At 44.7% G+C, this 23,989-nt stretch overlaps 1 protein-coding gene and 1 pseudogene across 1 annotated transcript; both read left to right on the top strand.

The window, feature by feature from the left end:
- Positions 1 to 14,984: 14,984 nt before the first annotated feature.
- LOC119540003 lies at positions 14,985 to 17,000 on the top strand (annotated as a pseudogene).
- A 5,875-nt stretch (positions 17,001 to 22,875) lies between these two features.
- LOC119540279 (olfactory receptor 1361-like) lies at positions 22,876 to 23,826 on the top strand. The gene has a single exon (XM_037844386.1). The coding sequence runs from the start codon at positions 22,882 to 22,884 to the stop codon at positions 23,824 to 23,826; it is 945 nt and encodes a 314-aa protein (XP_037700314.1). The 5' UTR covers positions 22,876 to 22,881.
- Positions 23,827 to 23,989: the final 163 nt, after the last annotated feature.

Raw genomic sequence — 23,989 nt, 5'->3', positions numbered from 1 at the left:
ACAAGTTTACAGTTCTAAGTCCATACAAGTGTCCAAACTAAGGCATCAACAACAGGATACCTTCACTAAAAAAAGGCTGATGGCGTCCATAACACCTTTGTCAGCTGGGAAGGCACGTGGCTGGTGTCTGCTGCCTTTGCTCCTAGGCTGCACTGCTTTCAGCTTCTGATTCAAGTGGCTTTCTCTTCAAGCATCTGTGGGTTCTCTCTTAGCTTCTCTGGGGCAAACTTGGGGTTTCGTCTCTTAGCTTAGCATTTCCAAACATCTTTCTCTCTGCATCTACAAGTGTCTGAGTCTGAGGCAGCTCTGAACTTGTTCTCCTGAGCTCTCTTAAGGGACTCCAGTAAACTAATTAAGGCCCCCTTGGATGGGATGGGTCACATCTCCAGGAAAATAATCTAATCAAAAGGTCCCACCCACAGTTGGGTGGGTCACATTTCCATGGAAACAATATAATCAAAAGATCCCACCCACAATATTTCTGCCCCCACAAGACTGGATTAAAAGAACATAGCCTCTTCAAATGGAGTTGAGAGGTCACTCTGGTGGGCACTGTTACATACTATATAGATAGCCCTCTTTAGATTTTAATGTATTGGAATAGCTAGAAGTAACTACCTGAAACTACCAAACTCCAACCCAGTAGTCTGGACTCTTGAAGATGATTGTATAACAATGTAGATTACAAGAGGTGACAGTGTGATTATGAAAACCTTGTGGATCGCACTCCCTTTATCCAGTGTACGGATAGATGAGCAGAACAATGGGGACAAAAACTAAATGAAAAATAGTGTGGGATGGGGGGGATTATTTGGGTGTTCTTTTTACTTTCATTTTTTATTCTGATGCTGATTCTTTCTGGTGTAAGGAAAATGTACAAAAATAGATTGGGGTGATGAATGCATAACTATATGATGGCACTGTGAACAGCTGATTGTACACCATGGATAATTGTATGGTATGTGAGTATATCTCAATAAAACTGAATCTAATTTAAAAAAGAGCATAGTTGCGGGACACTGTTATCGAGTTCCGACTTGGCGGGCCTGGGCCAGGGGAACTGATCAGCCCCTAGGAAAGGTAGTGGGGCACGGGTGGTAGCGCCCTCCACGGCCCCCCGGGCCTGAGAAAGTGGAGCCGAATGCAGGCCCCATTTCCTCACCCCAAAGTACAACCGTTGGGGAAGGCTTGCCGGAGAAAACCCCCCACCCCGTGCCTTACCCGCACCCTCCACCCTCTTCGTTACCGGAGCAACTCCCGCCCCTTTTCAAACAACCTCCGCGCCCTCTCAGAACCAATCCAAGCCTTTAACCTCTACAGCTACCCCGCCCTCTAAACCGCCCGATATAAGCTTGTACTCTCCCCTAATAAACTCTCTTGGCTTCATCACCCTCAAAGAAACATGTCCCGCCTGTTCCTTCTCGCCGCCCTCCACACCTTGCACGCCACCGCCGGGGACCGGGCCCAGTCCCCCGCCTCGCCCTCGCCTCCGGGAAAGAGCCCCCGCCGCCGGTACCCTCCGAGCAATCCCGAGAGCCTAGGATTTAGCAACCGGCCGCCACCCCCCCCCCCCAGACGAGTCAACTGCGACCGCAACTGGCGCCCAACGTGGGGCAGGTCCTCTCCACGCAGCAGTCCAGTAAAACCACCCGCTCGCCCGGACGCCTCTCCAACTCCCCTTCTCCTCGCCTGCAAGGTAAGGGCCGCCTCTCCCTCGCCGCCCCGCGGAGCCGCCTCTCCCTCGCCGCTCCACGTCCGGAGCCGCCTCTCCCACGCCGCTCCGCGCCCAGGCCGCTCTTCCTTTCCCGCATTAACCTGGCTTTTGCCCCCGACTACCTTTCGTCTTCTCTTCCTATGTCCCCCCATTCCTCCTAACACTCTTCCTCCAGTAACTTTCCCTCTTCCCCTCCATTACTTTGCTGTGGTCCTTTGTGTCTTTGTTTCTTTGTTTGGCGCCGTGTGCCTCTTTGCAACCGCCCCTCCCCCCAAACTGCTCTCGCTACCAGAGGATCCTGCTTTCTATTCTCGCCGTCTCCTTCGGCCTCGCGGCCACGGTTTGCCTCATTTTCTTTACTCAATAATCAACCCCCCCCTTTTTTTCTCCCTCCGCTATGGGTAATCGTCTATCTGCACGCCAAGCACCTCAAGTTCGCGCTCTAGCGGGTCTCCTAGACACACATCGCTGTAAGGTGTCTGTCCGGCAGCTGCAAGTATACTGGGACCTCCTGCTGCCCTTTAACCCATGGCTCACCACTTGCCATCTTTGGGACCCTGTTACTTATAATCGCCTTATTGATCGGGTCACCAACGCCATGGAACATGAGAGCAAGCGCTTCCCTCCCGGCTTGCTCCCCACCTTAATAACCGTCCGCTCCTGCCTTCAAGGCTCCCTCCCCCCTGATCGAGGCCCCATTAAATCCAAGGAGGCCCTATCAACTCAGTCAACAGATTCAGACAGCGAGACCAGTGCAGACCACGATTCGGACGCAGAATCCTTAGTCGAGCAGATTAACAACGCGCTCGAAGTCGCCCCCCAAAAATAAAGCAATACTAAGTCTCTCCAAAATGGCGAACTTCCTCCTTCTTCTTCCACTGAGGGGAGGAAGTGCTCTAGTGATGACATCAGCCCTAAGCCGGGCCGGAAACCGCATGCGCTTTACCCTGCCCTTTCACAGGGCGGAGTTAGTCCGCCATCTTATGCCTTGGGCCCCGCCCTTTCACAGGACGGGGCTAGTCCACCATCTTATGCCTTAGCCACTCCCACCGCGCCACCGTCTTGCGACGCTTGGGGCCTCCCACTTCCGCCTCCCCCTTCGGCGAGCTCCCCCTCGGAGCCGCTACCGGCAGCTGCCGCGCTCCTCCCACCCTGCCGACTAACAACCCCTGGCTGCCTTCTACACCTCAAGGCAACCCTTGGGACAACGCTCCCCCTACCCCCACTCCCGTGCCAGGCCCTCTGCAAGCGCGTCCTCCTTTCTCTCGTGCTTTTCGCTGCTTTTCTCTTAACCTTACCCCCACACCACAGAAACCGTACGACTGGTATCCCATTGACTCAGATACTATCAAGCAGCTTCGCAGGGCCCTCAAGGAAGACGGGTTAGGTAGCCCATACGCTTCCCAATTACTACAGGATCTCGCCATGGACTTTTGCCTCCCCCAAGACTGGGCCTCGCTTGCCCGTACCATCCTTAACCCCGGCCAGTTTGTTGATTGGCGTGCTCACTTCCAGGCGGAAGCAGCTAAGCAAAGCGAGCAAGACGCAGCCACTGGAGTCTATCATCACCCCGAAGCCTACTTGGGCACGGGAGCGTTTATAAATGCATCCGCCTATATTAATGCGCCTGCCACCTTTTGGCCTATCCTTTGAGGAATCGCCTTGCGAGCTTTTGCCAACTGTTCCGCCTGTCGGCCTACTAAATTCACCAAGCTCCTCCAGGAGCCAAATGAGCCTTTTGCCACCTTTGTCTCTAGGGTTGAAGAAACCTGCGCTCGAAAGGTTAATGATCCCCAGGCCCAACTGGCTCTCGCTCGAGAACTCATTCTCGAGGGAGCCAATCCCCCTTGCAAGCAGGCTATTCTTCCCCTGCGGGAGAAAAGCCTATACGATTGGGTACTCGCCTGCAGCGCCTTTGACCCAGCTGCCGCGTCCCTAGCCCAGGCTGTCTCTGGCGCTGTCACTGCCGCCTTAGCCGCCACCACCGGTTGCTTTAAGTGCGGGCAGAGCGGTCATTTTGCCCGGGAGTGCCCCAATGCAGAAGTCAACCGCCCGCCTTCCATGCAGCGCAATGGGCGCCCCCCTCCCACTCCTTGCCCACGCTGCCAGCGTGGCTATCACTGGGCGCGCGATTGTAAAAATAACCCCAAAAACCTCTGCCGCTGCCCTGGTGTCAATCAGCGCCAAAACGCTGAGCAAGCTTTAAACTCCAAGTGGGGCAAGCCTCAGCCCCGCCCCTAAGAGGCAGCGTGCCGGCCGGTTCTAATAAAACTAATCACCTCACCGGCAATAAAACGCTTCTCTGGACAGTGCCTATCACTCCAGAAAAGCCTACTCGTAAGTTAAGAATAGAGGGGCAATGGTACACGGGCACGCTCGATTCAGGGGCAGAAGTCTCTTGCATGCCCGCTCAGTATGCCACCATGTGCATGGTTCTCGATGGTCCCTCAGTAGTGGGAGCCACTGGTACCTCCACCTCTCTCCAGGCCATAGGGCCCATTAAGTGGGAGGATGAAGAGGGCCACTCAGGCACCTTCTGCCCGTTATTTCTACACACCATAGACCAAATTTTATGGGGCCGTGACATCCTCGCCACCTCCGGGGCAGTGCTTACCACACAGCCCCCCCAATAATGTGCGCCACTGCTCGTTTAACACCTCCAGCGCCCGTTCCTCTGCAGTGGGATACTGAGGAACCTATATGGGTGGAGCAGTGGCCCCTTCCCACGCACAAATTAGTGGCACTTCAAGCCCTTGTCCAAGAACAATTGGACGCTAACCACATAGAACCTTCTACTAGTCCCTATAATTCGCCAGTGTTTGTTATTCATAAAAAAGCCACAGGGAAATTTAGGCTCCTCAATGATCTGCGGGAGATCAATAAGCATATTCTTCCCATGGGTTCCCCGCAGCCTGGCCTCCCCCATCCGGTGGCAATCCCGGCCCACTATCATGTAGCCACCATTGACATCAAAGACTGTTTCTTTTCCATCCCGCTACATGAGCGAGACCGCCCGCGCTTTGCCTTTACAGTTCCCGTCCCCAATCACGCGGGCGTGGCTAGCAGGTACCAATGGAAAGTCCTCCCTCAAGGGATGCGTAACAGTCCGGCCATCTGCCAAATGTATGTTAATCACGCAGTGGCCCCCCTGCGAAAGCGGGCCATGCTCATCCATTACATGGATGACATCTTGGTGGCCTCTGAGGACGCCGAGGCGCTTCCTCTAATCCTCAAAGACCTCACCACTAATTTAGCTGACCTCGGCCTTAAGGTTCAGCCCGATAAAGTTCAGATTGTGCCACCATTAGCCTTCTTAGGGTTTAGTATTGATAAAACCATTGCCCCGTCCGCTCCCCAGCTGGACATACCGGATCAGGTCACTATCACTGAGCTTCAACAGCTCTGCGGTCAGATCAATTGGCTCCGCTCTGCGTTGCCAATCACCACCGCGCAGCTCCAACCACTCTTTATGCTGCTGAGTGTCCCTGAAGCCCCGCCGCTAGCAGTCTCCCGGCGCATTAAGCTCACCCAGGAGGCAAAGGAAGCCATTGCCGCAATTAACAAGGCACTCGCCGCCTGCTGTCTCAACAGGTTCAGCACTAAAGAGGGCAATCTTATAGCACTCATCCTTCCTACGCCCGGCACACCCATGGGCTGCCTGTGGCAGGAAGGCCCTCTACTTTGGGTGCACCCTGCTAAAAGCCGGCTTAGAAAAATTTGCCCCGCAGTGCGGCTCTGGATCAGCCTAGCTTCAGATCTAGTCACCCTGGCTGTTCATGTATTTGGAGAGCCGCCAGAAAAAATTGTTTGGCCCCTAGACGCAGGCCAAACCCGCCTGCTTATACGTGATAACCCGGACATACAAATCCTCTTAGAAGGATTTCAGGGAGAATTCAGCTGCCACTATCCTAGCCATCGGCTGTTACAGAGACTCGCCAAGCTTCCCTTCCACAGCCCCTTCCATCCTTTCCCCTCCTCTGCACCCATCCCGGGTGCCACCACCGTCTTTACTGACGCCTCCAAAACCCGTTTCGCCTTCCTCTCTTATTCACAGGACCACCCGGAACCCCGCCTATTCAGTTATGTCAACCTTCATTCAGTCCAGGTGGGGGAAATTCTGGCGGTGTCATACGCGCTAAACGCCCACTGTAACCACCCAGTAAACATTTTCACTGACAGCCTCTACACTTATCAGGTCTGCCGAGTCCTCGCGTTTTCCACCTTTTTCCCCGGGGACTCGGCCATTGATAAAGCACTTTTTAACCTCAGGAGCATCCTGGAGCATTGACAGGATCCTTGGTTCATTAGCCATATTCGTAGTCACTCAGGCCTTCCGGGGCCCTTGGCTAATGGCAATAGTATAGTAGACCAAGCGGTCTCAGCTCAGACTACCCAAGCTATGCTAACACACGGCAGCCCCTCCGGGGGATGCTGTTAACCAGGCTAAGTTATTGCATTCTAGATTTCACTTTTCGGCTACGTCGTTGCATCATTTATGTGGCCTCCCCCTAGATACCTGTAAACATCTTGTCCGCAATTGTGCAATTTGTGCGCCCTTTGCGCCGCTTGGCCCCTTGCAACTTCAGGGAGTCAACCCACGAGGCCTAAAACCCAATTCTAGATGGCAAATGGATGTAACTCATGTTCCATCCTTTGGGCGCCTCAAGTATGTGCATGTAATGATTGACACCTTCTCAGCCATGTGTTATGCAGTCCCCCTCGCCGGGGAAACGGCCAAACACTGTATCAAGGCCCTAAGACAGGGAATTCTCTTCATGGGAGTCCCCTGGGACATAAAAACGGACAATGGGCCTGCCTATCGCAGTGCCTCCTTTGCGGCCTTTCTTCAGTTATATAACATCACCCATCATTTCGGCATCCCCTATAATCCACAGGGGCAAGCCATTGTGGAAGCAGTCCATCGCCGCTTGAAAACACAAATTGAAAAAGAAAAGGCAATGCCCCCCCAGGCAACTCCAGGGGACCTTATCATAGCAGCCCTTATTCACCTTAATCTACTCACATTCAATAAAGAAGGGCTTTCACCCCTACATAAACATTGGGGTCCCTCGTATAGGCCCACCCAGGCCCCGATGGTCTACTGGAAAGACCCAGAGAATAATGCCTGGAAGGGTCCCTCCCCACTCCTCACCCAGGGGCGCGGGTTTGCTTGTGTTTTCCCAGATGATGCATCACAACCAATCTGGATCCCGGGAAAAGCAATCCGACCCGCCACCAGCAGCCAAACGGCCGACAAGACGAGAACGCCGCCGTCTCCGCAGCCTAACATACCAGATGACAACCTTGCAACTGGACCAGGAAGGCCATCCGAGAGCACCCCCGGAGAGGCCTGAAAACTCGCAAGAAGAAAGACAAGAAATCGTCCAAATCATGCGCCTATACAGACAGGCAAAAGCCAGCCCCCTACACCTTCACAACCCTCACCCAAGCATAGCTTCTCTTCTAATAGCCATGTTAACCCTCGCCTCTTCTACTCAGGCCAACCCCCACCAGCCTTGGAAATGGACCTTGGCACGATGGGAAGATTCCAAGATTGTGCAAACCCACGTTACCGCAGGACGCCCTTCCTTCGTCATTTACCCCTGCGACCTAATCCTGTTCCCGGAGGGCACACCTTGCCTTAACCAAGCCCAATATTACATGTGCCCATCCTCAAACCCCGGGAAACAGTACTGCAATGCTCCCAACCAATACTACTGTGCATACTGGGGGTGTGAAACATTAGCCACTACTTGGAAGCCTTACGCCCCTGATCATTACCTAACTTTAAATTGGGCCCCTTTTGGTTGCAAGCCCCGTGACCATTCCATCAATCCTTATTACGATAAATATAATTGTCAGAAACTAAATCTCACCGTACAGCTCCCTACTGATCCTTCTTGGCTACTCGGTCGAACCTGGGGCTTCAGAATCTATTGGGAAGGAGTCGACCCAGGTTCCCTTATTTTAATAAAGAAGGAGGCTGTACTAAAAAACCCCTCTGCCATTGGTCCCAATAAAGTCATTAACCCCCTTTTCCACAGCCCTCCAGCCGCACCTTAGCTTCAACCAGCCGCACCTCAGCTGCAAACAACGCATCGCCAACCCCACCACCCCAACCTTTTCTACCCCCCTCTCATTACTCCTCTCCCCTCTTCAGCCTTATCCAAGCAACCTTCACCTCACTAAATGTCTCCTACCCCAATCTTACCTCCTCTTGTTGGCTTTGCCTCTCCACCTCTTCCTCACTGTATGAGCCCGTCGCCTCCAACCTCTCCTTTTCAGAAAATGCAGAAGACAACCCCTCGGAATGCAATTGGAATACCTCAGCCGTCCCCCTAACCTTTCATTCAGTCTCCTTTACAGGAAAGTGCATCCGCCCTCACTCAAGTAACTCTCCCAACCTCACAGCCTGTGCCAACTACTCATCTCCCAGCAGCTCTGCCAAGTTTCTTATTCCTCACAACTCCTCCCAATGGCTCTGCTCCTCTACAGGACTTACCCCCTGCCTTAACGTGCAGACCCTCAATACAACTCATGAAACTTGCCTCCTAATTGTCCTTATCCCTAGGGTCTTATACCACAGCGAGGAAGATTTCTTCCTCCGCCTGGAAAGAACTGCAGTTCCTGCCACTCTGCAAAAGCGAGAACCCATCACCGCCCTCACAATTGCCTCCCTCCTAGGTCTTGCAGGCGCTGGCACCGGAATCGCTGCATTAGCCAGTCAAGACTCCGCCCTAACTCACCTCCGGGCGGCTGTTGACGAGGACATTCGTCACCTACAAGACGCTATTTCCCATCTTAAAAATTCTGTCAATTCCCTCTCTGAAGTCGTGCTCCAAAACCACCGAGGTCTCGACCTTCTCCTCCTCAAAGAAGGAGGCCTTTGCGCCGCCCTAGGAGAAGAGTGCTGCGTATATGCCAATTCCACAGGTCTCGCCGAAGACAGCCTAAAAAAGGTCCGAGAGGGACTAGAACAACGCAAAAGAAACCGTGAAGCCACCAACTATTGGTCCCACATCTTTACCCCCCTCCTCCCATACCTCCTCCCTCTCATCGGCCCCCTACTAATGATTATTCTAGCTCTCACCCTAGGGCCCTGCATTATCCGCAGAATTGTCCAGCTTGCTAAGAACCAAGCCAATGCTGTCTTTTCATCATTTGTGCAAGTCCAGTATCAACAACTTGCCTCCACTGAAGAAGCTGACCGTCCGCAGCGTCGCCACCCTCGTCCATCCCGCAAGCAGCGAGGCCCCTCTCGAACGCCCGGGCGCCACACCAACGTCGAGCTCCAGCCTCTCTAACTACCATCTACCCCTATCCCTTCCCCCACCTCCCCTTTCCCTCATCCCTTGGCGGATCTCTCCGGTAAGCTTCTTCCTCTAATTAGAAAAGAAGGGGGAAATGCGGGACACTGTTATCGAGGTCCGACTTGGCGGGCCTGGGCCAGGGGAACTGATCAGCCCCTAGGAAAGGTAGTGGGGCACGGGTGGTAGCGCCCTCCACGGCCCCCCGGGCCTGAGAAAGTGGAGCCGAATGCAGGCCCCATTTCCTCACCCCAAAGTACAACCGTTGGGGAGGGCTTGCCGGAGAAACCCCCCCCCCCCCCGTGCCTTACCCGCACCCTCCACCCTCTTCGTTACCGGAGCAACTCCCGCCCCTTTTCAAACAACCTCCGCGCCCTCTCAGAACCAATCCAAGCCTTTAACCTCTACAGCTACCCCGCCCTCTAAACCGCCCGATATAAGCTTGTACTCTCCCCTAATAAACTCTCTTGGCTTCATCACCCTCAAAGAAACGTGTCCCGCCTGTTCCTTCTCGCCGCCCTCCACACCTTGCACGCCACCGCCGGGGACCGGGCCCAGTCCCCCGCCTCGCCCTCGCCTCCGGGAAAGAGCCCCCGCCGCCGGTACCCTCCGAGCAATCCCGAGAGCCTAGGATTTAGCAACCGGCCGCCACCCCCCCCCAGACGAGTCAACTGCGACCGCACATAGTCTCTTTTTAATGCAATTTTTTTGAGATATAGTCACATGTCAGTAATTCTCCAAAGTGTACAATCAATGGTTCACAGTATCATATAGTTGTGCATTCATCACAATTTTTGAACACTTTCATTAATCCAAAAGAAAATAAAAAAAGAACATCCAAAGCATCCCATACTCCCTACCCCCCCCCACTATTTATTGTTTGTCTTTGTTTTGTTACTCATCTTCCATACACTGAATAAAGGGAGTGTCAGTAACAAGGTTAAGGTGCACAGTCACACCTTAAGAGCTATATAGTTATAGAATAATCTTCAAGAATCAAGGCTACTGGATTACAGTTCAACAGCTTCAGGTATTTCCTTCTAGCTATTCCAGTACACTAAAAAATACAAAGGGATAGCTACATAATGTGTAAGAATAACCTCCAGAATGACCTCTTGACTCTATTTGAAATCTCTCACTACTGAAACTCTATTTTGTTTCATTTATCCTCCCCCTTTTGGTCCAATAAGGCTTTCTCAATCCCTTGATGTCAGAGCTGAGCTCATCCCCTTGAGTCATGTCCCATTTTGCCAGGGAGATTTACACACCTGGGAGTCAAGAACATAATCTTTTATGGGGCACCTAACAGTTTCAAACCACCATATGGGGTGTATTACATTAATTGATTTTCGTATGTTGAACCAACTGTGGGCCATGGAGTAGCCATGGTGGAAAGCATGGAGGCTATGCATAGACCCAGCAGTATGGACTGTCTCATACCAGGGCTGATATAGAAACTGACACTGCTGAATGCATGGCCTGTCTGATGCCTAGAAAAGCACAATTCAATGCTGAGCCCTTGGTATGCTACCAGACATTGAAGAAATCAGTCTCTTGGTGGCAAGTTAATCAAACCCTTTGACCCTGCAGTGTGGAGCTATTTTTCCTTAAAGCACTGACATTTACTCGAGATATGGGTTTGCTTTACTTACCTGAAGTACTCTTCTAGGACCTCCATGCCCAATTTATTGACATTTGATCCTGCTTAAAATTGCCTCAAACTACGGATCCATTTTATATTGACGGAAGTGTGACAATGAGTATGTTACCATTGAATCCACTGTTCCTACTATACATATTTAGGATAAAATTTCCCAGGAAGGAGACTCAGGGATGGAGGTTAGATTCAGGAAGTTAATTAGGCAGTGTTTCTTGGAACAAAAACTTTGAAAAGAAAGGAAAGGAAGCAGGATTAAGCAGAGGGAGAAGTCAGGTTGTAATACGATCTCTACTGAAGACTCAACTAACCACAGGGAGTCCCGAATATGGGATGACCATTCAGAGACGTTTTTAGTTGTGACAAGTGGCCCAGCCCTTAAATACTCTTCTTGATCAGTGTTGAAGGCAAATGACCTGGAAAGGTGTCATGATTTTAGGTGAGGCAACTTTCTTTAGCTGAGGCAATCCAGAAAGGAGATCTAAGCTGAGACCTGATTGCCAGTAGCACATCTAGCATCTAGGTTCATAATGCCTTAATTCCGGAAGTGGGATCTGAGCAGTGCATTATAACTTCCAATACAGTCTACCTCTTTAACTGCTGGATCCACTCTTGTACCAGTTCTGGGAAAAGATCCCACAGGGTTTTGGTAAGCCTCTATATCTGGGGGAAACTCAGAATGAACCACCACTGCACCTGGTTTCAGGTCCACAAATGATACTCATCGTCTCCCTCTTCTACTATTTATTCTGTATTCCCTTCACCTGGTTATGACTGAAATGCCACATGGACCAAATTTTGTTGCCTCCATGACAACTTGTCACAGTAATCTTGGAGAGGCTGGGAATCCAGTGCTTAGCATTCAGCCCCACTGGGTTCACCACCCAACAATCTTTCCTGGGAGGTCCTGTCACCACCTTCTAGCACTGCAATGGAGCACTCATGTCCTAATTATTAGTGAAACCCCAGAACATCCTTCTCTTTCTGAAATACAGAAATATTTTTCCTTTCCCTCCCCTGCTGGGACACCTAACATCACTTCCTCAACGCACTTAGGCTGTAGAAAATAAATGGCAGGGAGAAAGATTGTCTTTGAGTTACTTTACTTTAGGCTTTGGTTTCAAAACTTCTGAGTAAAGGGTAAACTTTTTGGCTTGAAAGGGTAAAACACAAAGAAATAAAAATACAACCCCCATTTTTCTAATTTTCTAATAGCAAAAATAAATACAAAGTCAAGTCAGAAAAACTCAGGAGCCACTTGAATAAACTTCCACTGACCGAAGACAGGATGATTAGATCATGAATAAAGACGAGTGCAATCAAATATGTTCAAATTCAAGAGTTTACAATGATGGGGGGTGAGGACCTTCATAGTCACATTGGAGGATACTAGAGAACCAACTTCTTATTTTGAAAACTGGTAAATTGAAGGGAAAAAAATTAGGGATTCATCTTTCCTTTTGTATATGAATTGCATCTCAAACTAGATGAGAAATGTCTTTTATAAAAGAATTCTAGCTGATAAATGAGGAAAGATTGATAAAATTAAAATATCACCATTTGCAAACTTTAGTGAGACATTGGTCATCCAAAGCTGTTCACATCACAAAGAGAGAGGACCAGACTTACACGCCGAATACAGCACTATGTTTGAATTAGTACTGCCAAAAAAAAAGAATTGAATCTGAATCTGATCAAAGTCTCTACATCTAATGACCAAATTACAGGAATGCAGGAAGGAGAAAAACATATTAGATGACACCATGAAGATGGAAAAATTCTAACTCTCCAGGACAAATGACCCAATTTCCTCAGCTAAAAAGAAAAAAATGAGAAAGAGGGTGAAATGAAAATTGAGAGACTTAAGAGGCATATTAACCAATGGACCTCATTTGGATCTGAATTCAAACAAACCACTAAACATATTTCATAAGACAACAGTACAGAAGTGAACAGTGATTAAGCATTTTATGATATGAAAGAATTATTGTTAATTTTTAGGCAAAGTAATGATAGCCAATACTACTTTTTTTAAAAAGAGCCCTTACTTGGACAGTTCATAGATATGTTATCCACAATAGCCAAAAAGTAGTAGCAACCCAAATATATATCTGCAGATGAATGAATAAACAAAATGTATTATAAACACATATTAGAATATTACCATTGTGACATAATTGGGACATATGAAAAAAATGGAATATAGACCGAAAGCTGTATCAATGCATTAAGTTCTTGAACTTGATAAATGTACTTATGGTGGTTACTTACGGTGGTTACATCCTTGTTCTTAGGAAATGTACACGGAAGTAATAAGTGTTCAAGGAACATGGTGTAAATAACCTACTCCCAAATATTTAGAAAACTGATAGATGGATTGATACAGTCTATGGATAGATAGAATGATAAAGCAAATACAGAAAAATGTTAAAATTGGTGGATCTAAGTATCTGAGGTGGGTCTGTTGGAGTTCTCTGATGGGTTCTATATTATTTTTGCAACTGTCATGTAAGCTTGAAATTATTTCAAAATAGAAATTTTAAGAAAAAAAGAGCCCTTATATTTTATATATACATACCAAAATATTTGCCAATGAAATAAATGATTTCTTGGATTTGCTTTAAAATAATTTAGATGGTGAGGGAGCAGTGGGGGGAAATATAAATGAAACAAGATTTTGTGTATGTTTGAAATTTTTCATAATAAAAAGTAAAAAGAAACAAGAGTTAGTATCCAAAATTATCCTTCCACAGTCTGCTTAGAGTGAACATTCATTATTTGTGGCTTCACAACATCTGTGAACCCCCTCACCACACTAATCAATTCCCAGATTCCCAAGCAGTTGAGTACAGGCATGGGAATTAGTTTCTACCAATCAGAAATACCACATATGGTGAATGCAGTCTTCTCTGCATGGGCCAGAGGACTCGGTTTCTTCTGGGGCACCAGTGGCAGATGCAGAATTTAGTCCCAAGAACGCTAAAAGCTGAATAATGATGACAGTGGTATTTTCTGCAGACAGACCCTCTCAGAGTTCCCAGATCTCATTCCTGTCAGAATAACTGACTCTGACTTTTTACCTCCAGAATAGTCTGTGAGCTACCAAATATCATTTAACAAATAATTATTGCCTTAAATTAGAAAGTTGGATTTGTTGTTTTCAACTAAGAGCACTGACCTCAAAATTCTCCACATCCACACCAAGAAAATTAAGTCTTCTTCTCAACGTCTAACTCCTCATTTTAGTTATACACACAAAGAGTGGATGGAGCCTAGATGATTTTTAGCATAAATATCTCGTTTATTCTAACTGGAGGGACTTCTTTCTTATGACCACAGCATTATTGAGTTTTTGAGAACAACCCAACATTCATTCACACTTTGCCTCCTCCACTTCTGCAAGCAAAATATAAATGGAGATTGTTTGTACTAGTTCTCTCCAATTTCATTCCACCATCTTTCTATGTAAAGTGTTTAGAATGCTAAGATTCCCCTGTGACTAGGATTCGGATTAAGAATTATGGTCCATCGATTAGATACAGGTGCATAATATTTGTAAGGTAGAAGTGAAGTGAGCACATTTTTACATGACTCCTGACTATTGCTGATAGGAAAAAAAAGTATAGATTACATCAGACTGCAGTGTTCCAGGCCCATTCTCCTGTTTTCTGGATATGAGGAGCAGTTGCAGTGTCCATGGCAAGAACAGTTTCAGCATCTTCTTGCCTGTAGCATGGTGCTAATGATGGTCTAGAGGTAGTATTTCCTTTTATATATCTAGGTTGTCCAGAAGTCATTTCAAGATGCCACCCTAGAATCTGCGTCTTCAGTCCCTCCAACAATTTTGCAAGCACTTAATTCCCAGTATTAAATCTGTTCCTTTCTAAATACTCTCAGTGAACATTGTCTAATACTTTTAAAAGCCTTAACTTTTATATGACAATTTGGAAGGGGGGAGTGAAGTGTGCATCCTACCAAAAAATGTCTATCTTCTCCAACAGCAAGACAAAAAGAAGTATACTCATGCTCCTGAAATTTTGAGTGTCTATCCTGAAACATTCAGGAAACTGGACAAAGCTCTTTCTAGAAACCCTAAGATCTTATTTCTTGGTCAGTTTTGCTGTCTCTGCCCCAAGCTACCTCATGGATGGCAAGTCAAGGAGCACATCCATCTAATGGGATGCTGTGGTCCCATTGCCTGAGCCATGATCCTGATCTCTTAAGAAGCTTTAAGAAGAGTGCTCACAGGCCTGTATTCAAAAACCAGTAGAATGCTCTGCATGGGCTGGTTGCAGAAGGGGAGAGGATGTCCGTGAGTGCATACATCTGCTCTTGCTTAGGAGGGGAGCATCAACAGCAGCACCATGGCAACAGAAGAACCTTGAAGGCTATGTGGGATTTGCAAATATCCCAAATCAAGTATACAGAAAATCTGTGAAGAGAGGTCTGAATTCACACTTATGGTAGTAGTTGAATCTGGATTGGGAAAGTCAGTGTTATTCAACTCGTTATTCATCACAGATTTGTATTCTCCAGAGTATCCATGTTCTTCCCAGAGAATAAAAAATACTGTACAGCTGGAAAAATCCAAAATTTTAATCAAAAAAGGTGGTGTTCACTTGCTACTCACAGTATTTCATACCCCAGGATTTGAAGATGCACAGATAATAGTAATTGTTGGCAGCCTGTCATTGACCACGCTGGTGTTTGAGGACTACCTAAATGCAGAATCTTGAGTGAACAGATGATGGATGTCTGACAACAGGATGCAGTGCTGTTTATATTCCATTACTCCTTCAGGACATGGACTTACACCATTGGATTTTTTTTTTTTTTTCAGTAGAAAGAAAAAAAAAAAGGGATTTTTTTTTTATTTAGTTCTATGGCATTATTAAAAACAAGTATGCAAATGAACTTGCAATGTCATAGTGTTCTATTACATGTTCTACCCCTACATTTTGTTGCTTAAGAATCAGAGGAGGAACAGAAAGTTTCTATTTGTAACCAGGATGGGTTCCTCAAGTGCATTTGCTATATGGGACTTACTATTGGCACCTTGGAATACGGAACAATATTAAGAGACAATTTTCAGGTCTTCCTACTCTGAACTCAACTTTATAACTTCCCTGAACCAGGTTCATTCCTTATTAATAAATATGACAATGATGTTGATGATGATGATGAAGATGATAGTGATAATACTTGGTGGTATGCACTATTCTGGGAGTTTTATAACATTTTCTAATTTAATCTTCACAATAAACTGATGTGAAAGATGCAATTATTATCTCCCCTTTTGCAAATGAGGAAACTAAAATTCAGAGAAGGAAGTAATTTATTCAAGGTCACAGAGCCAGCAAATGATGGATCCAGATGACAAATCCCAATCTCCTTGACTCTTAGAGTCTATGCTCTGTCTAGGCTACATTCCTCGGAAGCCCATATTACCAATACCTTGTTTTAACTGCTCAATCACAACATATGAGGGAAACATTAGCTATGATAGCTATCTGATATTAAAGGTAGTGCAGTATAATTGTTAAAGAGTAGGAACTCTTAGCAGAATGCCTGAGTTTACATTGGGTATTGAGTTCATGAAGTGCTTACATGAAAAAAGTGAATACCATCCCACTAATTGCCAAAGCAGACACGCTCACACCTGAGGAGTTCCAACAGTTAAAAAAACAGATAATGAAAGAAATCCAAGAACATAAAATTAAAATAAATGAATTTCCATAAGCAGATGATGAAGAAAAAAAGCTTGTTAAAAAGATCAATGACCGTTTACCTCTTGCTGCAGTGGGTAGTAATAGCATCATTGAAGTTAATGACAAAAGAATCAGAGGAAGGAAGAATCCTTGCTGAAGTTGAAAATAGTGAACATAGTGTTTTGCAATTCTAAGAAATATGTTGATGAGAACGCACATGCAGGGACTTGAAAGATGTCTTTAAAATTTGACATACAAGGGAGTTGATAATAGCAAGAATAAACGGCAGCTTACTATGAGCCCTCTAGGACAGATGGAGGAAGGAAGAAGGGAGTATGCAGCCAAAATGAAGAAGATGAAAATGGAAATGGAGCAGGTGTTTGCAATGAAGGTCAAAGAAAATGTTCATGAACTGAAGGATTCTGAAGTTGGGCTTCAACAGTGCCATGACCAAAGAAAAAAGAATTTGGAAGAATAACACCAAAAATTAGAGGAAGAAATGTCTGCAGTTTGAGGATCAACAAGCAAACCGGGAAGCTCAGCAATGGATATTAGAAAAACAGAACTGTTTGAGAACCTTGGAAACGAAAAAGAAGAAAGGGAAGATTTTTTAAACCCTCTATTGACCACCAGTTACTGTTAGTTGCCAATATGCCAGCTTGGACATCAGTGTTTGCTGGATCTGTATGATCAATTTGCACCAGTTTTATCCATAATGATGGATTTAACAGAAAGACAAAAATTATTTTGTTGTTGTTCTTCTTAATGGAGATTAAAATACCTTGAATTGTCTAGGGTTGTTGCGTACTTAAGAAAGTGACAGCTCTAAGTACCTTTCCTACTTTTTTTCCTTTTTGTTTTTAAACAGATGTCTTCAATTTAATGCAAGAGAACACTTTACTGGTGTACAATCATGTTCTGGTGGTTTGATGTTTACAGGATATCCCAAAATAAAAGGACTTTGGAAGGTTTTCATTGAGGATAAACTGCCATAATATGATGCAAACTACACTTCTCTTTGACAATTATAATTACAGAAGTTCCATTCACTGCAGCATATATAATAATGTAATTTGTTCTAACATAGTTGACCCTATTTTTTTACACTTCCATTGTTTAAAAACACACATGGAAAAAAAACCCATATGTATATACTGTACCTAGGGCTTTTTCACAGCAACATTTTTGTTCATTTGTTTGTTTGTTTTGGATTATTTAACTAGATACTATTCTCATTTAGTGCCCTCTTTAGCAAGAATCTCATTACAACTTCATTTTTGTAATAACATTTAATTTAGGTATTTTCTTATATTGGCCCTGATAAAATAGAGTATAGCAGCTTCTGTATGGTAGGAACCAACAAGGAAACTTTCCCTTAACTCCCTTTTTTACACTTTATGGTAAGTAACAAGGGGGAAATGCATTTATAGATCATTTCTAGGCAAAATTGTGAAGCTAACAACCAACCTGTTTCTACCTATGTGTAGTCTATGTTACTAGAAATGGGAATCATGGCTTGAGGGGGGAAAAAAAGTCACCATCTGCACTTAGCTTTAGTCATATAGCCCATTTCTGTATTTTTTTGTTTGTATTGTAAAAATTCACATAGTAAACAAAAGTTGTGATAAAAAGAAAAACAGTAGAGTGTAGGAGTTTCACTTGTTCTAACTAGCAGGGCCTGGACTGCTCCTGTAAAATCAGCTGATCTGGCCTTGGCTTGCCTCTCTCATGGAGAAGAGCAACTACATTTTCCCTTTTTACAAACTCTAGTAATTAAGAAGTTTGAAGAGTTTTGAATTCAATCAAACTGAGATTGGAGTTAATGTCCCACTTAATCTTGTATGCCCATGATTTTTATTTAATCTTTATTTTTATCAAAGTAAAATAGCTATGTACTTTTAAAAGTCATGCAGTACTCATAGCAGAAACTGCTAGTTGTCCACTGTGGACTTTTTATCCCCTGTCAGTTGGTTGTGGTCATGTGATTAAGTTCTAGCTAATCAAATTAGGTGGCTATTTGGTGGTGGAACTTCTGGGAAAGCCTCTGAAAAGGGATCAAATAGCTGGAACAGACACACACACACACACATACACACACTCTGCCTAGAAAACAGCAGAATTACCAGAATTAAAGAAACTCCATTAGATAACTCCTCTTGGGAATAAAATCCATATGCAAGGAACACAGAAGGAAATTTGGACTTTAATGACCCTTGGAATCCACCACATTCTCCCTAGACTACCTACATCTCGACTTCATCTATATGAGAGAAAAATAAACTCTTACTTGTATAAAACTCTGTATTGTCAGTCTCTGTTACCAACAACTAAATGTGATTCCTCTCCAGCTTGAACAAATGGATGTACCATAGAACCACCTATTAAAATGGGGACTATTGGATGAGAAACAAGGAGGAGGAAAGGGATTGGAGCCAAAGATCTCATTTGGATAGAATTGTTTGGTATGCTTGTCAGGTATCTAATGGGAGATGACAAATAGGCCTGAATTTTTGAACCTGTATTTAAAAGAGGGCTATCTAAAATACACACACACACACACACACATCAATAAAAGTGGTTCCTATCAAGGGCCATGAAATATTATGAACATATGTCAACTGCTTCATGCAATTCTGACTTAAGGAAACAAGGCAGTGACTAGAGAGGGGTTATATGTTTTCAGCATTCTTTCTGATTTGATTTCCAAATCAATGTTGGTGTTAGACTTTTGTTTAACTGTTCATTTTATTCCTCAACACCAACTGTAGGCGATTTTCTTGATGGAAGTTTCCTCCAGATTTGCCACTAATGAATAACTCTGGGAACTCAGTCTCCAAGGCCAAGAAAGATTCCTTCTGCAGCCCAATCCCTTCTGGACTCTCAAGAGATGAAGACTGATAAGCTGAAGTCCCAAGCTTCATCATCTATACCTTCTCACATGATCTCACCAATGTAGGCAAAGGCCCTGGATTTTCCGGTCTAAGGTTACAACTCATGGGATGGATAGTAGAGAAGCCCACAAGTAAGTGTGGAAGGTGGCATTTGAGAAATAGAGTAATGAGCTCAGAATTCATAGTGTCACATAGAGAGTACAAGTTCTGCACTTTGGAAACTGGATAGATTTGAAAGGCCGTTTCATATGTTATCTATTTCCAAAGCAGTGTGTAAACCATTCCAGCTACGAGATAATATCTTGCCTGGTAAACTGCTACTAGACATTCATATGGAAATATCTAGTTGCAAGTTAAATATATGGATCTGGAGTTTAGGTGAGAAATTGGAATTGAAGATAAAATTTGAGAGTTATTTGTTTCTAGATATTTAAAGACTATAACTGGAAAATAGAGAAGAGGTCCAAAAGTGGAGTAATCAAAAGGAAGAGGAACCCGCAAAGGAGACTGAAAAGGAGCCACTGGTGAGTTCACTGGAAAGCCAGGAGAGTAGGTGGGTATCCTGAAAGCAAGGCAATAAAGGGTTTGAAGTAAGAAAAGAGGGATCAACTGTTTTAAATCTTGTTGAGAGATCAAGTAACCTAATGACTGAGAAGTGAACTTTGACATTGACAAGAGTGATTCACTGAAAGGATAAGAGCAAAAGCTTGATTAAACTGGGTTCAAGAGAGAATGGAATGTGAAACAATGAATTTGGAGAAGATTGAACAATGAGTAATGGAGACAATGAGCTTTTTGAAGAGCTTTGCCATGAACAGCAGGGAAGTAGGGCAAAAGCTAGAAAAGGCTGTGGGAACACACTAGGATATTGGGATATGGTCCACCTGAGACTGAAATTTTGGAGATGGAGAAAGAAGACCTCACAACTCCAAAATGCTAAAATATTGTTCAGGTGACCTCAGTACTGAGCCTCACTTGGCCTGAGATCCAATGTGAACAATATATTTTCCAGATGAATAAGCTGGAGGCAGATAGAATAGCAACAAGGGTACTCAAGAAAAATATCAAGAAGATTCAATCTGGGAAAAGATGTAAAAATGTGAGTGGTATGGCCTTTGTCTGAGCTAAAGAAAGTTTTGTTCCAAAGAGATAAAGCTGTAGGGGAAGTTTTAATCTTGCAGAAGCTGGGGAATCCTCCAGTTCCCTATAAAAAGGAGGGGAAAATAGAAATAGAGGAGAAAGAAAAGAAAGAATTACAGAGGTGTGGTTGATATAATGCCCTATATTTTGAATTCTAATTAGCGAACTAGGAGTATCAGCATCACCTAGGAGCATATTAGAAATGCAAATTCTCATGTCCCACTTCAGACCTACTAAATCAGAATTTCTGGCATGGAGCCCAGAAATCTGTGCTTTAACTAGCACTCTGTGTGATTGTTATGCACACAGAAGTTTGAGAAACACTATTGTCAATTATTCAGAGATGCTCTACATACAGAGGGAAAAGGTTATTTTCCTTTATCCTACATCTCTTACTCTTTGAAGCATTTAAAGATTGCTAGAAGCAAGAAGGTAATAAGTATTTACATTGTGAAAGAAAAGAAAACTGCCTGTCAAAAGATCCATTATAAGACTCTGATTATAGACTGTACGTTGAATGTTGAAGAACATCTACTCAACTCACTGCAGTCAGAGCTGTAAAAGTATTTTATTCATGTGTAATCAATTATTTAATCAGAAACATTAACTATGCATGACACAACTCTTCATGGTGGTTGACCCAAACAGACATGAAATAGATGTCCTCATTATTATAAGCTAGTCATTGAACAGTAATCCTTGGGACAGAAATATGTTGCTCAGCTGTTTAGCTGGTGTTACAAAGAATTTTTTAAAAGGAAACATGGTCCCTATTCTCAAGGAATTTATAATGTAATTGTGAAGAGAAAACATATACAAGAAAAATTAGAATTCACCTTCAGACAGTACCCAATTTTAAAGACTTGATCATTTTATCTACATATTTCAGAAGATATAAAATATGAGGAATAGAATATTCATGGATAACTTCATTGTGGAGAAGGGGGTAAAATTGCAACTAAGCCCTGAAGACCTGGTAATATTTGGGTGAGAAAGGAAAGATACCAGGAGAGAAGAGGTTTGGGCTTTAAAGTCAACAAGAGTAAGAATGCTAGATAGAAATGGAAATATTCATAGAACCACAAGGTGATCAACGCAAGGAGAGAGGAGACTGAATGCTGGTTCATAGTACCTACATAGTAGGAAATCCTATTTCATAGGTAAGTGAATGGATCCAGTTGTTGAAGTTCTCGCTAGCCAGGCACAGACATGTATATGCAATTCAATAGTAAATAAGATGTGAGAAGTATTTGAGCAAGCAAGAAGTGGGCCAAAAGCAGAGTCATGCAATTTCTGGCAGATGCTTGCTGCACGATCTTAGTAATTTAAAGACTGGAGTCAGTGAAGCCAGTTAAGCTGCTGATTAAATAAGCTCAAAATTAGTTGCTGACAGAAAGCCTATAGAGGGTAACTGTGAAAATGGTGAAAATGGGGCTGAAATAAGGGACATTTTGTAGGGAAAAGGTTATAGCACTTAGTCTGCACTTGAAGTATAAAGGAAATGGATGAATAGATATTTCTAACCCATGTAACTGAGAGAATATTTGGAGAAAAGTTTATTTTTGAAATGTTGAAACAGAAGAGGACTACTTAGGGAGGACCACATATTGCACTCTCCTGCCTTCAGTATCCACTAATTAATTTTTTAATTGACGTTTTGACAAACACTTACTGCCTTTTGCATGCCAAGCACTGAGAATAAAATGGAAAGAAAAAACAGATGCAATCTCTGCCATAATGTACTTTATGGCCTTGTGAGGGAGACCAACATTAATTACATAACAAGTAGTTAAACAAAATAAATATGATTACATCCCTCATATTACAACAGGGGTAAGTTCTATGAAGGTGCTATAACAACATATAAAAGGTAGGAGGCAAGGGGGGACTTCCCTAAGAAAGTGAGCAACTGACCTGCAATTGGAAGGACAAGCAGAAGTTAACTCGGAGTGAAGGAAAGGGACATGATACACATGAGGGAATGAAAGGCAGCCAGAGTGGCTGGGAAGCAGAGACTGGGTGGACTGTGGTACAAGATGAGGCTGCTAAGGTATGTCAGGGTCAAAACACACTGAGACTTATAAAACATGTTATGCATGTTTGTATCTATCATAAGAGCAATGGTTCTCCAGAGAACTATTTTTAAACAAAGAAATGATATGATCATATTTTTTTGGAAAAGATCACTCTAACTGCCTTGTGGAAAATGTTTGGGTTCCTTCCTAAACTTAGAGAACTCCAGGAACCCTCTGTTATTTCCCTCATTCCCTCATCTTTGTGCCTCCTCACTTTTATTATCTTTATGAAATCCAACTCTTATTCCTCCCATTGATATTTTGGTTTCTTTTCTCCATTCCGCAGGGTGGTAGCATAAAGGAAACCCGTTGCCAGGAGACAGGATCCAGGGTGCGGCACCCCTGTACCTGACAGTGAATCCTCTTCACACTGATTCCTTTCTTGCAGCATGCTAAGACCCAGAATGAACTGCAGTAAGACCCCTGACTTTGTCCTCTTGGGGCTGTCCAGTGACCCAAAGCAACAGCAGCTTCTCTTTGGGCTCTTCCTGGCTCTCTACTTGATGGGCCTCCTAGGGAATTTGCTACTTCTGCTGGCGATTGGTGCTGACATGCACCTCCACACTCCCATGTACTTATTCCTCAGCCACCTCTCCCTAGTGGACCTCTGCTTCACTTCTACCACAGCTCCCAAAATCCTAGAGGCTTTGTGGACCAGCAATGGATACATCTCCTTCTCTGGATGTCTGGTCCAATTATACTTCTTTGCTGTTTTTGCTGATATGGACAACTTGCTTTTGACTGCCATGGCTATTGACCGCTATGCAGCCATCTGCCATCCTCTGCGCTATCCAATCATAATGACTCCTTGCAGATGTGGGCTGCTGGTGAGTGGGTCATGGGCAGTGGCCCACTCCATCTCTCTGATCCATACCCTGTTGCTATCCCAGCTATCCTTCTATACTAATCAAGAGATTCCCCACTTTTTCTGTGATCTTGGTCCACTCTTAAGGCTTTCCTGCTCTGATGCCCAGCTTAATGAGGACTTGGTGATGGCTTTGACTGGGCTTTTAGGAATCAGCCCTCTCCTCTGCATCATAAGCTCATATGCCCATATTTTCCATGCTGTGGCTAGGGTTCCATCAGCACAGGGGAAAAAGAAAGCCCTGGCTACATGCAGCTCCCACCTCTCCATGGTCATCCTCTTCTACAGCACAGTCTTTGCCACCTACTTGAAGCCCCCATCAACCACTCATTCCTCTGAGAAGCTGGTTGCTGCTGTTATGTATACCCTGGTAACTCCTACTCTAAACCCTTTCATTTATAGTCTAAGAAATAAGGATGTGAAGAGTTCACTGAAAAGGATTCTGGGCATGGAGAGTTCTCAGGATTAAAGAGTCCCCATAGCCAATGGAAAAATCACTCCCCACTTCACCACCACATTTGCAGTCAGTCACTTAACAACACGACTGTCACAGAGTATTACATGATCTATTGGAAAGAATACTAAAATAGAAACCATGGGAACTAGGTTTGCAGTTCCACTCTAGATGCAGG

Source organism: Choloepus didactylus, chromosome 7 (genome assembly GCF_015220235.1).
Source record: "Choloepus didactylus isolate mChoDid1 chromosome 7, mChoDid1.pri, whole genome shotgun sequence".
NCBI lineage: Eukaryota > Metazoa > Chordata > Mammalia > Pilosa > Megalonychidae > Choloepus > Choloepus didactylus.
Note: the sequence above shows the minus strand (reverse complement) of the source record. Positions and strands in the feature narration are given on the sequence as shown.

What these genes read in the sequence shown, in the direction of transcription:
- LOC119540279 (XM_037844386.1), top strand. Translation starts at nt 22,882, where the DNA reads ATGCTAAGACCCAGAATGAACTGCAGTAAGACCCCTGACTTTGTCCTC.